General features: G+C 46.2%; 1 protein-coding gene across 1 annotated transcript in view; it reads right to left on the bottom strand.

Annotated features, from left to right (window-relative positions):
- The window catches only part of vipr1b (vasoactive intestinal peptide receptor 1b), a 316,767-nt gene that overhangs the window by 135,520 nt on the left and 162,422 nt on the right, over window positions 1-18,825 (bottom strand). Inside the window, exon 4 of the mRNA XM_064941134.1 lies at window positions 4,048-4,148. Coding sequence (XP_064797206.1) covers window positions 4,048-4,148 — 101 coding nt within the window. The remainder of the gene's footprint in view (window positions 1-4,047; window positions 4,149-18,825) is intronic.

The raw sequence follows: 18,825 nt of genomic DNA, 5'->3' as shown, positions 1-18,825 counted from the left end.
CAGTACAGAGTCAATGTGGAGGCTATATACAGGGGGTACCGGTACAGAGTCAATGTGGAGGCTATATACAGGGGTTACCTGTACAGAGTCAATGTGGAGGCTATATACAGGGGGTACCGGTACAGAGTCAATGTGGAGGCTATATACAGGGGGCACCGGTACAGAGTCAATGTGGAGGCTATAGACAGTGGTTACCAGTACAGAGTCAATGTGGAGGCTATATACAGGGGGTACCAGTACAGAGTCAATGTGGAGGCTATATACAGGGGTTACCTGTACAGAGTCAATGTGGAGGCTATATACAGGGGGTACCAGTACAGAGTCAATGTGGAGGCTATATACAGGGGGTACCGGTACAGAGTCAATGTGGAGGCTATATACAGGGGGTACCAGTACAGAGTCAATGTGGAGGCTATATACAGGGGTTACCAGTACAGAGTCAATGTGGAGGCTATATACAGGGGTTACCGGTGCAGAGTCAATGTGGAGGCTATATACAGGGGTTACCGGTGCAGAGTCAATGTGGAGGCTATATACAGGGGCTACAGAGTCAATGTGGAGGCTATATACAGGGGGTACCAGTACAGAGTCAATGTGGAGGCTATATACAGGGGGTACCGGTACAGAGTCAATGTGGAGGCTATATACAGGGGTTACCTGTACAGAGTCAATGTGGAGGCTATATACAGGGGGTACCGGTACAGAGTCAATGTGGAGGCTATATACAGGGGGCACCGGTACAGAGTCAATGTGGAGGCTATATACAGTGGTTACCAGTACAGAGTCAATGTGGAGGCTATATACAGGGGGTACCAGTACAGAGTCAATGTGGAGGCTATATACAGTGGTTACCAGTACAGAGTCAATGTGGAGGCTATATACAGGGGGTACCAGTACAGAGTCAATGTGGAGGCTATATACAGTGGTTACCAGTACAGAGTCAATATGGAGGCTATATTCAGGGGGTACCAGTACAGAGTCAATGTGGAGGCTATATACAGTGGTTACCAGTACAGAGTCAATGTTGAGGCTATATACAGGGGGTACCAGTACAGAGTCAATGTGGAGGCTGTATACAGGGGGTACTGGTACAGAGTCAATGTGGAGGCTATATACAGGGGGTACCAGTACAGAGTCAATGTGGAGGCTATATACAGTGGTTACCGGTACAGAGTCAATGTGGAGGCTATATACAGGGGTTACCTGTACAGAGTCAATGTGGAGGCTATATACAGGGGGTACCAGTACAGAGTCAATGTGGAGGCTATATACAGGGGGTACCAGTACAGAGTCAATGTGGAGGCTATATACAGGGGGTACCGGTACAGAGTCAATGTGGAGGCTATATACAGGGGTTACCTGTACAGAGTCAATGTGGAGGCTATATACAGGGGGTACCTGTACAGAGTCAATGTGGAGGCTATATACAGGGGGTACCGGTACAGAGTCAATGTGGAGGCTATATACAGGGGGTACCAGTACAGAGTCAATGTGGAGGCTATATACAGGGGATACTGGTACAGAGTCAATGTGGAGGCTATATACAGGGGGTACCGTTACAGAGTCAATGTGCGGGGTTATATACAGGGGGTACCGGTACTGAGTCAATGTGGAGGCTATATACAGGGGGTACCGGTACAGAGTCAATGTGCAAGGGTTCAGGTTAGTCAAGTTATCTTGTACATGTAGGTAGGGGTAAAGTGACTATGCATAGATAATAAACAGCGAGAAGCAACAGTGTAAAAACAAAGGTAGGGGGCCGTGTCATGTAAATAGTCCGGGTGGACTAATTTTGCACGCCCAATTTTTCAGTTTTTGATTTGTTAAAAAAGTTTGAAATATCCAATAAATGTCGTTCCACTTCATGAGTGTGTCCCACTTGTTGATTCTTCACAAAAAAATACAGTTTTATATCTTTATGTTTGAAGCCTGAAATGTGGCAAAAGGTCGCAAAGTTCAAGGGGGGCGAATACTTTCGCAAGGCACTGTACCTAATGTGAAGCATGGGGGTGGAAACATCATGCTTTGGGGATGTTTTTCTGCAAAGGGACCAGGACATCTGATCCGTGTAATGGAAAGAATGAATGGGGCCATGTATCGTGAGATTTTGAGTGAAAACCTCCTTCCACCAGCAAGGTCATTGAAGATGAAACGTGGCTGGGTCTTTCAGCATGACAATGATCCCAAACACACCGCCCGGGCAACGAAGGAGTGGCTTTGTAAGAAGCATTTCAAGGTCCTGGTCCTGGAGTGACCTAGCCAATCTCCAGATCTCAACCCCATAGAAAATCTTTGGAGGGAGTTGAAAGTCCGTGTTGCCCAGCAACAGCCCCAAAACATCACTGCTCTAGAGGATATCTGCATGGAGGAATGGGCCAAAACACCAGCAACAGTGTGTGAAAACCTTGTGAAGTCTTAAAGAAAATGTTTGACCTCTGTCATTGCCAACAAAGGGTATATAACAAAGTATTGAGATAAACTTTTGTTATTGACCCTACTATGTGATTTTCTGGATTTTTTTTCTTCTCATTTTGTCTGTCATAGTTGAAGTGTAACTATGATGAAAATTACAGGCCTCTCTCATCTTTTTAAGTGGGAGAACTTGCACAATTGGTGGCTAACTAAATACTTTTTTGCCCCACTGTATATGGTAGGAAGCTTGGCCCCAGTGATGTACTGGGCTGGACGCACTACATACACTCTGTAGCGCCTTACGGGCAGATGCCGAGCAGTTGCCATACCAGGCAGTGATGCAACCGGTCAGGATGCTCTCGATGGTGGAGCTGAAGCACTTTCTGAGGATCTGGGGACCCATGCAAAATCTTTTCAGCCTCCTGAGGGGGGAAAGGTGTTGTCGAACCCTCTTCACGACTGTCTTGGTGTGTTTGGATTATAATATTTCGTTGGTGATTTGGAAACCAAGGATCTTGAAACTCTCGACCCGCTGCACTACAACCCAGTCGATGTGAATGGGGGCCTGCCTTTTCCTGTAGTCTACGATCAGCTCCTTTGTCTTGCTCACATTGAAAGAGAGGTTGTTGTTCTGTTACTACACTGCCAGGTCTCTGACCTCTTCTCTATAGGCTGTCTCATCATTGATGTGTCATCAGCAAACTTATTGATGATGTTGGAGTCGTGCTTGGCTATGCAGTGGTGGGTGAACAGGGAGTACAGGACGTGACTAAGCACGCACCCCTGAGAGGCCTCAGTGTTGAGCATCAGTGTGGTGGAGGTGTTGTTGCCTACCCTTACCACCTGGGGGCGGCCCGTCAGGAAGTCCAGGATCCAGTTGTAGAGAAAGGTGTTTAGTCCAGAGTCCTAAACTTAGTGATGAGCTTTGTGGGCACTATGTTGTTGAACTCTGAGCTGTAGTCAATGAATAGCATTCAGGGTGTTCATATTTGTCCAGGTGTGAAAGGGTAGCATGGAGTGCGATTGAGGATGCGTCATCTGTAGATCTGTTGGGGCGGTATGTGAATTGGAGTAGGGTTTCTGGGATGATGGTGTTGATGTGAGCCATGACCAGCCTTTCAAAGCACTTCATGGCTACAGACGTGAGTGCTATGGGGCGGTAGTCATTTAGACAGGTTACCTTCTTTTCCTTGGGCACAGGGACTATGGTGGTCTGCTTGAAACATGTAGGTATTACAGACTCGGTCAGGGAGAGGTTGAAAATGTCAGTGAAGACCCTTGTCAGTTGGTCCACACATGCTTGGAGTACACGTCCTGGTAATCCGTCTGGCCCCGCGGCCTTGTGAATGTGGACCTATTTAAAGGTCTTGCTCACATCGGCTGCAGAAAGCGTGATCACACAGTCTTCCGGAACAGCTGGTGCTCTCATGCATGCTTCAACCCTCTGGAACAGCATTCAACTCACATAATGCATAGATTGTTTAATGTAAAAAACAAACAAAAAATGAAATCGAACCGATCGCAAAAAGCACTAAGTGCTGAGCACGAACATTCAGACATTATTATTAACATTAACATTATTCAGTAAGTGCCAGACAAGCAGACAGGAGGCATGGGGGGGGGAGCTGTACTCACGTCATCTCCAGTGTTGTTGGCGTTATAACCACAGTTCAGGGCGATGTCCAGTGGGTGCATTTCAGTCCAACCCTCTGAGGTACATGTCTTGGACAGCTTACCTAGGGAACACATAATACAGGTAGAGGTTACCTAGAGAACACAGGATACAGGTAGAGGTTACCTAGAGAACACAGGATACAGGTAGATGTTACCTAGAGAACACAGGATACAGGTAGATGTTACCTAGAGAACACAGGATACAGGTAGTGGTTACCTAGGGAACACATAATACAAGTAGAGGTTACCTAGAGAACACAGGATAGAGGTAGAGGTTACCTAGAGAACACAGGATACAGGTAGATGTTACCTAGAGAACACAGGATACAGGTAGAGGTTACCTAGAGAACACAGGATACAGGTAGATGTTACCTAGAGAACACAGGATACAGGTAGAGGTTACCTAGAGAACACAGGATACAGGTAGTGGTTACCTAGAGAACACAGGATACAGGTAGATGTTACCTAGAGAACACAGGATACAGGTAGAGGTTACCTAGAGAACACAGGATACAGGTAGAGGTTACATAGAGAACACATGATACAGGTAGATGTTACCTAGAGAACACATGATACAGGTAGTGGTTACCTAGAGAACACAGGATACAGGTAGAGGTTACCAAGAGAACACAGGATACAGGTAGATGTTACCTAGAGAACACAGGATACAGGTAGAGGTTAAGTTGGGAACACAGGATACAGGTAGAGGTTACCAAGAGAACACAGGATACAGGTAGAGGTTAAGTTGGGAACACAGGATACAGGTAGACGTTACCTAGAGAACACAGGATACAGGTAGATGTTACCTAGAGAACACATGATACAGGTAGAGGTTACCTAGAGAACACAGGATACAGGTAGATGTTACCTAGAGAACACAGGATACAGGTAGAGGTTACCTAGAGAACACAGGATACAGGTAGATGTTACCTAGAGAACACAGGATACAGGTAGAGGTTACCTAGAGAACACAGGATACAGGTAGAGGTTACCTAGAGAACACAGGATACAGGTAGAGGTTACCTAGAGAACACAGGATACAGGTAGATGTTACCTAGAGAACACAGGATACAGGTAGATGTTACCTAGAGAACACATGATACAGGTAGATGTTACCTAGAGAACACAGGATACAGGTAGATGTTACCTAGAGAACACATGATACAGGTAGATGTTACCTAGAGAACACATGATACAGGTAGAGGTTAAGTTGGGAACACAGGATACAGGTAGATGTTACCTAGAGAACACATGATACAGGTAGAGGTTACATAGAGAACACAGGATACAGGTAGAGGTTACCTAGAGAACACATGATACAGGTAGATGTTACCTAGAGAACGCATGATACAGGTAGTGGTTACCTAGAGAACACATGATACAGGTAGTGGTTACCTTGAGAACACATGATACAGGTAGAGGTTACCTTGAGAACACATGATACAGGTAGAGGTTACCTAGAGAACACAGGATACAGGTAGATGTTACCTAGAGAACACAGGATACAGGTAGAGGTTACCTAGAGAACACAGGATACAGGTAGATGTTACCTAGAGAACACATGATACAGGTAGAGGTTACCTAGAGAACACAGGATACAAGTAGAGGTTACCTAGAGAACACAGGATACAGGTAGAGGTTACCTAGAGAACACAGGATACAGGTAGATGTTACCTAGAGAACACATGATACAGGTAGAGGTTACCTAGAGAACACAGGATACAGGTAGAGGTTACCAAGAGAACACAGGATACAGGTAGAGGTTACCTAGAGAACACAGGATACAGGTAGATGTTACCTGGAGAACACATGATACAGGTAGATGTTACCTAGAGAACACATGATACAGGTAGATGTTACCTAGAGAACACAGGATACAGGTAGATGTTACCTAGAGAACACAGGATACAGGTAGAGGTTACCTAGAGAACACAGGATACAGGTAGATGTTACCTAGAGAACACATGATACAGGTAGATGTTACCTAGAGAACACAGGATACAGGTAGAGGTTACCTAGAGAACACAGGATACAGGTAGATGTTACCTAGAGAACACATGATACAGGTAGATTACAGAGAACACATGATACAGGTAGAGGTTACCTAGAGAACACAGGATACAGGTAGAGGTTACCTAGAGAACACAGGATACAGGTAGATGTTACCTGGAGAACACATGATACAGGTAGATGTTACCTAGAGAACACAGGATACAGGTAGATGTTACCTGGAGAACACATGATACAGGTAGATGTTACCTAGAGAACACAGGATACAGGTAGATGTTACCTAGAGAACACAGGATACAGGTAGATGTTACCTAGAGAACAGGATACAGGTAGAGGTTACCTAGAGAACACATGATACAGGTAGATGTTACCTAGAGAACACAGGATACAGGTAGATGTTACCTAGAGAACACAGGATACAGGTAGAGGTTACCTAGAGAACACATGATACAGGTAGATGTTACCTAGAGAACACAGGATACAGGTAGATGTTACCTAGAGAACACATGATACAGGTAGAGGTTACCTAGAGAACACATACCTAGAGAACACAGGATACAGGTAGAGGTTACCTAGAGAACACATGATACAGGTAGATGTTACCTAGAGAACACAGGATACAGGTAGAGGTTACCTAGAGAACACATGATACAGGTATACAGGTATACAGGTAGATGTTACCTAGAGAACACATGATACAGGTAGAGGTTACCTAGAGAACACATGATACAGGTAGATGTTACCTTGAGAACACATGATACAGGTAGAGTTACCTAGAGAACACAGGATACAGGTAGATGTTACACAGGATACAGGTAGATGTTACCTAGAGAACACAGGATACAGGTAGATGTTACCTATACAGAACACAGGATACAGGTAGAGGTTACCTAGAGAACACAGGATACAGGTAGATGTTACCTAGAGAACACAGGATACAGGTAGAGGTTACCTAGAGATGTTACCTAGAAACACAGGATACAGGTAGAGGTTACCGAGAGAACACAGGATACAGGTAGAGGTTACCTAGAGAACACAGGATACAGGTAGAGGTTACCTAGAGAACACAGGATACAGGTAGAGGTTACCTAGAGAACACAGGATACAGGTAGAGGTTAAGTTGGGAACACAGGATACAGGTAGAGGTTACCAAGAGAACACAGGATACAGGTAGATGTTACCGAGAGAACGCATGATACAGGTAGATGTTACCTAGAGAACGCATGATACAGGTAGAGGTTACCTAGAGAACACAGGATACAGGTAGATGTTACCTAGAGAACACAGGATACAGGTAGATGTTACCTAGAGAACACATGATACAGGTAGATGTTACCTAGAGAACACAGGATACAGGTAGAGGTTACCTAGAGAACACAGGATACAGGTAGAGGTTACCTAGAGAACACAGGATACAGGTAGAGGTTACCTAGAGAACACAGGATACAGGTAGATGGAGAACACATGATACCTTACCTAGAGAACACAGGATACAGGTAGAGGTTAAGTTGGGAACACAGGATACAGGTAGAGGTTACCTAGAGAACACAGGTAGATGTTACCTAGGGATACAGATGTTACCTAGAGAACACAGGATACAGGTAGATGTTACCTAGAGAACACAGGATACAGGTAGAGGTTAAGTTGGGAACACAGGATACAGGTAGAGGTTACCTAGAGAACACAGGATACAGGTAGAGGTTACCTAGAGAACACAGGATACAGGTAGAGGTTACCTAGAGAACACAGGATACAGGTAGAGAGGTTAAGTTGGGAACACAGGATACAGGTTTACCACAGGATAGAGAACACATGATACAGGTAGATGTTACCTAGAGAACACAGGATACAGGAACACAGGATTACCTAGAGAACACATGATACAGGTAGATGTTACCTAGAGTAGATGTTACCTAGAGAACACAGGATACAGGTAGATGTTACCTAGAGAACACAGGATACAGGTAGGTAGAGATGTTACCTAGAGAACACAGGATACAGGTAGATGTTACCTAGAGAACACAGGATACAGGTAGAGGTTACAGGTAGAGAACACAGGATACAGGTAGATGTTACCTAGAGAACACAGGATACAGGTAGATGGTTACAGGTAGAGGTTACTAGAGAACACAGGATACAGGTAGAGGTTACCTAGAGAACACAGGATACAGGTAGATGTTACCTAGAGAACACAGGATACAGGTAGAGGTTACCTAGAGAACACATGATACAGGTAGATGTTACCTAGAGAACACAGGTAGAGGTTACAGAGAACACAGGATACAGGTAGATGTTACCTAGAGAACACAGGATACAGGTAGATGTTACCTAGAGAACACAGGATACAGGTAGATGTTACCTAGAGAACACATGATACAGGTAGATGTTACCTAGAGAACACATGATACAGGTAGATGTTACCTAGAGAACACAGGATACAGGTAGATGTTACCTAGAGAACACAGGATACAGGTAGATGTTACCTAGAGAACACATGATACAGGTAGATGTTACCTAGAGAACACAGGATACAGGTAGATGTTACCTAGAGAACACATGATACAGGTAGATGTTACCTAGAGAACACATGATACAGGTAGATGTTACCTAGAGAACACATGATACAGGTAGATGTTACCTAGAGAACACATGATACAGGTAGTGGTTACCTAGAGAACACAGGAGATGTTACCTAGAGAACACATGAGGTAGATGTTACCTAGAGAACACATGATACAGTAGATACCTAGAGAACACAGGTATTACCTAGAGAACACAGGATACAGGTAGATGTTACCTAGAGAACACAGATACAGGTAGATGTTACCTAGAGAACACAGGATACAGGTAGATGTTACCTAGAGAGATACAGGTAGATGTTACAGAGATACATGGTAGATGTTACCTAGAGAACACATGATACAGGTAGATGTTACCTAGAGAACACAGGATACAGGTAGATGTTACCTAGAGAACGCATGATACAGGTAGATGTTACCTAGAGAACACATGATACAGGTAGAGGTTACCTAGAGAACACAGGATACAGGTAGAGGTTACCTAGAGAACACAGGATACAGGTAGATGTTACCTAGAGAACACAGGATACAGGTAGTGGTTACCTAGAGAACACAGGATACAGGTAGAGGTTACCTAGAGAACACAGGATACAGGTAGAGGTTACCTAGAGAACACATGATACAGGTAGAGGTTACCTAGAGAACACAGGATAGAGGTAGATGTTACCTAGAGAACGCATGATACAGGTAGTGGTTACCTAGAGAACACAGGATACAGGTAGAGGTTACCTAGAGAACACAGGATACAGGTAGAGGTTACCTAGAGAACACATGATACAGGTAGAGGTTACCTAGAGAACACAGGATACAGGTAGAGGTTACCTAGAGAACACATGATACAGGTAGATGTTACCCTGTAGTGTTCTATAGTAGGTTGTGTTCTATCATAGGCAGTGTTCTCTCTGTCTCTCTGTGTCTCTCTGTGTCTCTCTGTGTCTCTCTGTGTCTCTCTCTCTGTCTCTTTAAGCTGACTGTTACTCTGGATGGAAGGCATTGTTGATCAGCAGTGTCTGTTTAACTCTTCGATGTTTGAGCGGTTCCGGACCAGTTCAAACTGATATTTTGCTGGATAGAGTACTTTGTATGTGTCACAGGGTCCAGAGTCGTATAATAACCCTTACCCACTCTGGAGCTGACATCATCAGCCTGCTTTAATCTACCACTCTGGAGCTGACATCATCAGCCTGCTTTAATCCACCACTCTGGAGCTGACATCATCAGCCTGCTTTCATCTACCACTCTGGAGCTGACATCATCAGCCTGCTTTAATCTACCACTCTGGAGCTGACATCATCAGCCTGCTTTAATCTACCACTATGGAGCTGACATCATCAGCCTGCTTTCATCTACCACTCTGGAGCTAACATCATCAGCCTGCTTTAATCTACCACTCTGGAGCTGACATCATCAGCCTGCTTTCATCTACCACTCTGGAGCTGACATCATCAGCCTGCTTTCATCTACCACTCTGGAGCTGACATCATCAGCCTGCTTTAATCTACCACTCTGGAGCTGACATCATCAGCCTGCTTTAATCTACCACTCTGGAGATGACATCATCAGCCTGCTTTCATCTACCACTCTGGAGCTGACATCATCAGCCTGCTTTAATCTACCACTCTGGAGCTGACATCATCAGCCTGCTTTCATCTACCACTCTGGAGCGGACATCATCAGCCTGCTTTAATCTACAACTCTGGAGCTGACATCATCAGCCTGCTTTCCACTACCACTCTGGAGCTGACATCATCAGCCTGCTTTAATCTACCACTCTGGAGCTGACATCATCAGCCTGCTTTCATCTACCACTCTGGAGCTGACATCATCAGGCTGCTTTCATCTACCACTCTGGAGCGGACATCATCAGCCTGCTTTAATCTACAACTCTGGAGCTGACATCATCAGCCTGCTTTCCACTACCACTCTGGAGCTGACATCATCAGCCTGCTTTAATCTACCACTCTGGAGCTGACATCATCAGCCTGCTTTAATCTACCACTCTGGAGCTGACATCATCAGGCTGCTTTAATCTACCACTCTGGAGCTGACATCATCAGCCTGCTTTCATCTACCACTCTGGAGCGGACATCATCAGCCTGCTTTAATCTACAACTCTGGAGCTGACATCATCAGCCTGCTTTCCACTACCACTCTGGAGCTGACATCATCAGCCTGCTTTAATCTACCACTCTGGAGCTGACATCATCAGCCTGCTTTAATCTACCACTCTGGAGCTGACATCATCAGGCTGCTTTAATCTACCACTCTGGAGCTGACATCATCAGCCTGCTTTAATCTACAACTCTGGAGCTGACATGATCAGCCTGCTTTAATCTACCACTCTGGAGCTGACATCATCAGCCTGCTTTAATCTACAACTCTGGAGCTGACATCATCAGCCTGCTTTAATCTACCACTCTGTAGCTGACATCATCAGCCTGCTTTAATCTACAACTCTGGAGCTGACATCATCAGCCTGCTTTAATCTACAACTCTGGAGCTGACATCATCAGCCTGCTTTAATCTACCACTCTGGAGCTGACATCCTCAGCCGGCTTTAATCTACAACTCTGGAGCTGACATCATCAGCCTGCTTTAATCTACCACTCTGGAGCTGACATCATCAGCCTGCTTTCATCTACCACTCTGGAGCTGACATCATCAGCCTGCTTTAATCTACCACTCTGGAGCTGACATCATCAGCCTGCTTTCATCTACCACTCTGGAGCTGACATCATCAGCCTGCTTTAATCTACAACTCTGGAGCTGACATCATCAACCTGCTTTCATCTACCACTCTGGAGCTGACATCATCAACCTGCTTTCATCTACCACTCTGGAGCTGACATCATCAGCCTGCTTTCATCTACCACTCTGGAGCTGACATCATCAGCCTGCTTTCATCTACCACTCTGGAGCTGACATCATCAGCCTGCTTTCATCTACCACTCTGGAGCTGACATCATCAGGCTGCTTTCCACTACCACTCTGGAGCTGACATCATCAGCCTGCTTTAATCTACCACTCTGGAGCGGACATCATCAGCCTGCTTTAATCTACAACTCTGGAGCTGACATCATCAGCCTGCTTTAATCTACCACTCTGGAGCTGACATCATCAGCCTGCTTTCATCTACAACTCTGGAGCTGACATCATCAGCCTGCTTTCATCTACCACTCTGGAGCTGACATCATCAGCCTGCTTTCATCTACCACTCTGGAGCTGACATCATCAGCCTGCTTTTCCACTACCACTCTGGAGCTGACTACATCAGCCTGCTTTCATCTACCACTCTGGAGCTGACATCATCAGCCTGCTTTCCACTACCACTCTGGAGCTGACATCATCAGCCTGCTTTCATCTACAACTCTGGAGCTGACATCATCAGCCTGCTTTCATCTACCACTCTGGAGCTGACATCATCAGCCTGCTTTCATCTACCACTCTGGAGCTGACATCATCAGCCTGCTTTCATCTACCACTCTGGAGCTGACATCATCAGCCTGCTTTAATCTACCACTCTGGAGCTGACATCATCAGCCTGCTTTAATCTACCACTCTGGAGCTGACATCATCAGCCTGCTTTAATCTACCACTCTGGAGCTGACATCATCAGCCTGCTTTAATCTACAACTCTGGAGCTGACATCATCAGCCTGCTTTAATCTACCACTCTGGAGCTGACATCATCAGCCTGCTTTAATCTACAACTCTGGAGCTGACATCATCAGCCTGCTTTAATCTACCACTCTGGAGCTGACATCATCAGCCTGCTTTCATCTACCACTCTGGAGCTGACATCATCAGCCTGCTTCAATCTACCACTCTGGAGCTGACATCATCAGGCTGCTTTCCACTACCACTCTGGAGCTGACATCATCAGCCTGCTTTAATCTACAACTCTGGACCTGACATCATCAACCTGCTTTAATCTACCACTCTGGAGCCGACATCATCAGCCTGCTTTAATCTACCACTCTGGAGCTGACATCATCAGCCTGCTTTAATCTACAACTCTGGAGCTGACATCATCAACCTCCTTTCATCTACCACTCTGGAGCTGACATCATCAGCCTGCTTTCATCTACCACTCTGGAGCTGACATCATCAGCCTGCTTTCATCTACCACTCTGGAGCTGACATCATCAGCCTGCTTTCATCTACCACTCTGGAGCTGACATCATCAGCCTGCTTTCATCTACAACTCTGGAGCTGACATCATCAACCTGCTTTCATCTACCACTCAGCTGACATCATCAGCCTGCTTTCATCTACCACTCTGGAGCTGACATCATCAGCCTGCTTTCATCTACCACTCTGGAGCTGACATCATCAGCCTGCTTTCATCTACCACTCTGGAGCTGACATCATCAGCCTGCTTTAATCTACCACTCTGGAGCTGACATCATCAGGCTGCTTTCCACTACCACTCTGGAGCTGACATCATCAGCCTGCTTTCATCTACAACTCTGGAGCTGACATCATCAGCCTGCTTTAATCTACCACTCTGGAGCGGACATCATCAGCCTGCTTTAATCTACAACTCTGGAGCTGACATCATCAGCCTGCTTTAATCTACCACTCTGGAGCTGACATCATCAGCCTGCTTTCATCTACCACTCTGGAGCTGACATCATCAGCCTGCTTTCATCAACAACTCTGGAGCTGACATCATCAACCTGCTTTCATCTACCACTCTGGAGCTGACATCATCAGCCTGCTTTAATCTACAACTCTGGAGCTGACATCTTCAACCTGCTTTCATCTACCACTCTGGAGCTGACATCATCAACCTGCTTTCATCTACCACTCTGGAGCTGACATCATCAGCCTGCTTTCATCTACCACTCTGGAGCTGACATCATCAGCCTGCTTTCATCTACCACTCTGGAGCTGACATCATCAGCCTGCTTTCATCTACCACTCTGGAGCTGACATCATCAGCCTGCTTTCATCTACCACTCTGGAGCTAAAATCAACAGCCTGCTTTCATCTACCACTCTGGAGCTGACATCATCAGGCTGCTTTCCACTACCACTCTGGAGCTGACATCATCAGCCTGCTTTAATCTACCACTCTGGAGCGGACATCATCAGCGTGCTTTAATCTACAACTCTGGAGCTGACATCATCAGCCTGCTTTAATCTACCACTCTGGAGCTGACATAATCAGCCTGCTTTAATCTACAACTCTGGAGCTGACATCATCAGCCTGCTTTCATCTACCACTCTGGAGCTGACATCATCAGCCTGCTTTCATCTACCACTCTGGAGCTGACATCATCAGCCTGCTTTCCACTACCACTCTGGAGCTGACATCATCAGCCTGCTTTCATCTACCACTCTGGAGCTGACATCATCAGCCTGCTTTCCACTACCACTCTGGAGCTGACATCATCAGCCTGCTTTCATCTACAACTCTGGAGCTGACATCATCAGCCTGCTTTCATCTACCACTCTGGAGCTGACATCATCAGCCTGCTTTCATCTACCACTCTGGAGCTGACATCATCAGCCTGCTTTAATCTACCACTCTGGAGCTGACATCATCAGCCTGCTTTCATCTACCACTCTGGAGCTGACATCATCAGCCTGCATTAATCTACAACTCTGGAGCTGACATCATCAACCTGCTTTCATCTACCACTCTGGAGCTGACATCATCAACCTGCTTTCATCTACCACTCTGGAGCTGACATCATCAGCCTGCTTTCATCTACCACTCTGGAGCTGACATCATCAGCCTGCTTTCATCTACCACTCTGGAGCTGACATCATCAGGCTGCTTTCCACTACCACTCTGGAGCTGACATCATCAGCCTGCTTTAATCTACCACTCTGGAGCGGACATCATCAGCCTGCTTTAATCTACAACTCTGGAGCTGACATCATCAGCCTGCTTTAATCTACCACTCTGGAGCTGACATCATCAGCCTGCTTTCATCTACAACTCTGGAGCTGACATCATCAGCCTGCTTTCATCTACCACTCTGGAGCTGACATCATCAGCCTGCTTTCATCTACAACTCTGGAGCTGACATCATCAGCCTGCTTTTCCACTACCACTCTGGAGCTGACTACATCAGCCTGCTTTCATCTACCACTCTGGAGCTGACATCATCAGCCTGCTTTCCACTACCACTCTGGAGCTGACATCATCAGCCTGCTTTCATCTACAACTCTGGAGCTGACATCATCAGCCTGCTTTCATCTACCACTCTGGAGCTGACATCATCAGCCTGCTTTAATCTACCACTCTGGAGCTGACATCATCAGCCTGCTTTAATCTACCACTCTGGAGCTGACATCATCAGCCTGCTTTCATCTACAACTCTGGAGCTGACATCATCGGCCTGCTTTCATCTACAACTCTGGAGCTGACATCATCAGCCTGCTTTAATCTACCACTCTGGAGCTGACATCATCAGCCTGCTTTCATCTACAACTCTGGAGCTGACATCATCAGCCTGCTTTCATCTACAACTCTGGAGCTGACATCATCAGCCTGCTTTCCACTACCACTCTGGAGCTGACATCATCAGCCTGCTTTAATCTACAACTCTGGAGCTGACATCATCAACCTGTTTTAATCTACAACTCTGGAGCTGACATCATCAGGCTGCTTTCCACTACCACTCTGGAGCTGACATCATCAGCCTGCTTTCATCTACCACTCTGGAGCTGACATCATCAGCCTGCTTTAATCTACAACTCTGGAGCTGACATCATCAGCCTGCTTTAATCTACCACTCTGGAGCTGACATCATCAGCCTGCTTTAATCTACAACTCTGGAGCTGACATCATCAGCCTGCTTTAATCTACCACTCTGGAGCTGACATCATCAGCCTGCTTTCATCTACCACTCTGGAGCTGACATCATCAGCCTGCTTTAATCTACCACTCTGGAGCTGACATCATCAGGCTGCTTTCCACTACCACTCTGGAGCTGACATCATCAGCCTGCTTTAATCTACAACTCTGGAGCTGACATCATCAGCCTGCTTTAATCTACCACTCTGGAGCGGACATCATCAGCCTGCTTTAATCTACAACTCTGGAGCTGACATCATCAGCCTGCTTTCATCTACCTCTCTGGAGCTGACATCATCAGCCTGCTTTAATCTACAACTCTGGAGCTGACATCATCAACCTCCTTTCATCTACCACTCTGGAGCTGACATCATCAGCCTGCTTTCATCTACCACTCTGGAGCTGACATCATCAGCCTGCTTTCATCTACCACTCTGGAGCTGACATCATCAGCCTGCTTTCATCTACCACTCTGGAGCTGACATCATCAGCCTGCTTTCATCTACCACTCTGGAGCTGACATCATCAGCCTGCTTTAATCTACAACTCTGGAGCTGACATCATCAGCCTGCTTTAATCTACCACTCTGGAGCTGACATCATCAGGCTGCTTTCCACTACCACTCTGGAGCTGACATCATCAGCCTGCTTTCATCTACAACTCTGGAGCTGACATCATCAGCCTGCTTTAATCTACCACTCTGGAGCGGACATCATCAGCCTGCTTTAATCTACAACTCTGGAGCTGACATCATCAGCCTGCTTTAATCTACCACTCTGGAGCTGACATCATCAGCCTGCTTTCATCTACCACTCTGGAGCTGACATCATCAGCCTGCTTTCATCTACCACTCTGGAGCTGACATCATCAGCCTGCTTTCATCTACCACTCTGGGGCTGACATCATCAGCCTGCTTTAATCTACCACTCTGGAGCTGACATCATCAGCCTGCTTTCATCTATAACTCTGGAGCTGAAATCATCAGCCTGCTTTCATCTACAACTCTGGAGCTGACATCATCAGCCTGCTTTAATCTACCACTCTGGAGCTGACATCATCAGCCTGCTTTCATCTACAACTCTGGAGCTGACATCATCAGCCTGCTTTCATCTACAACTCTGGAGCTGACATCATCAGCCTGCTTTCCACTACCACTCTGGAGCTGACATCATCAGCCTGCTTTAATCTACAACTCTGGAGCTGACATCATCAACCTGTTTTAATCTACAACTCTGGAGCTGACATCATCAGGCTGCTTTCCACTACCACTCTGGAGCTGACATCATCAGCCTGCTTTAATCTACAACTCTGGAGCTGACATCATCAGCCTGCTTTAATCTACCACTCTGGAGCTGACATCATCAGCCTGCTTTAATCTACAACTCTGGAGCTGACATCATCAGCCTGCTTTAATCTACCACTCTGGAGCTGACATCATCAGCCTGCTTTCATCTACCACTCTGGAGCTGACATCATCAGCCTGCTTTAATCTACCACTCTGGAGCTGACATCATCAGGCTGCTTTCCACTACCACTCTGGAGCTGACATCATCAGCCTGCTTTAATCTACAACTCTGGAGCTGACATCATCAGCCTGCTTTAATCTACCACTCTGGAGCGGACATCATCAGCCTGCTTTAATCTACAACTCTGGAGCTGACATCATCAGCCTGCTTTCATCTACCACTCTGGAGCTGACATCATCAGCCTGCTTTAATCTACAACTCTGGAGCTGACATCATCAACCTGCTTTCATCTACCACTCTGGAGCTGACATCATCAGCCTGCTTTCATCTACCACTCTGGAGCTGACATCATCAGCCTGCTTTCATCTACCACTCTGGAGCTGACATCATCAGCCTGCTTTCATCTACCACTCTGGAGCTGACATCATCAGCCTGCTTTAATCTACAACTCTGGAGCTGACATCATCAGCCTGCTTTAATCTACCACTCTGGAGCTGACATCATCAGGCTGCTTTCCACTACCACTCTGGAGCTGACATCATCAGCCTGCTTTCATCTACAACTCTGGAGCTGACATCATCAGCCTGCTTTAATCTACCACTCTGGAGCGGACATCATCAGCCTGCTTTAATCTACAACTCTGGAGCTGACATCATCAGCCTGCTTTAATCTACCACTCTGGAGCTGACATCATCAGCCTGCTTTCATCTACCACTCTGGAGCTGACATCATCAGCCTGCTTTCATCTACCACTCTGGGGCTGACATCATCAGCCTGCTTTAATCTACCACTCTGGAGCTGACATCATCAGCCTGCTTTCATCTACAACTCTGGAGCTGAAATCATCAGCCTGCTTTCATCTACAACTCTGGAGCTGACATCATCAGCCTGCTTTAATCTACCACTCTGGAGCTGACATCATCAGCCTGCTTTCATCTACAACTCTGGAGCTGACATCATCAGCCTGCTTTCATCTACAACTCTGGAGCTGACATCATCAGCCTGCTTTCCACTACCACTCTGGAGCTGACATCATCAGCCTGCTTTAATCTACAACTCTGGAGCTGACATCATCAACCTGTTTTAATCTACAACTCTGGAGCTGACATCATCAGGCTGCTTTCCACTACCACTCTGGAGCTGACATCATCAGCCTGCTTTAATCTACAACTCTGGAGCTGACATCATCAGCCTGCTTTAATCTACCACTCTGGAGCTGACATCATCAGCCTGCTTTAATCTACAACTCTGGAGCTGACATCATCAGCCTGCTTTAATCTACCACTCTGGAGCTGACATCATCAGCCTGCTTTCATCTACCACTCTGGAGCTGACATCATCAGCCTGCTTTAATCTACCACTCTGGAGCTGACATCATCAGGCTGCTTTCCACTACCACTCTGGAGCTGACATCATCAGCCTGCTTTAATCTACAACTCTGGAGCTGACATCATCAGCCTGCTTTAATCTACCACTCTGGAGCGGACATCATCAGCCTGCTTTAATCTACAACTCTGGAGCTGACATCATCAGCCTGCTTTCATCTACCACTCTGGAGCTGACATCATCAGCCTGCTTTAATCTACAACTCTGGAGCTGACATCATCAACCTCCTTTCATCTACCACTCTGGAGCTGACATCATCAGCCTGCTTTCATCTACCACTCTGGAGCTGACATCATCAGCCTGCTTTCATCTACCACTCTGGAGCTGACATCATCAGCCTGCTTTCATCTACCACTCTGGAGCTGACATCATCAGCCTGCTTTCATCTACCACTCTGGAGCTGACATCATCAGCCTGCTTTAATCTACAACTCTGGAGCTGACATCATCAGCCTGCTTTAATCTACCACTCTGGAGCTGACATAATCAG

This window comes from Oncorhynchus masou, chromosome 28 (genome assembly GCF_036934945.1).
Source record: "Oncorhynchus masou masou isolate Uvic2021 chromosome 28, UVic_Omas_1.1, whole genome shotgun sequence".
Taxonomy (NCBI): Eukaryota; Metazoa; Chordata; class Actinopteri; order Salmoniformes; family Salmonidae; genus Oncorhynchus; species Oncorhynchus masou.
This window is presented reverse-complemented; position numbering and strand designations above follow the sequence as displayed.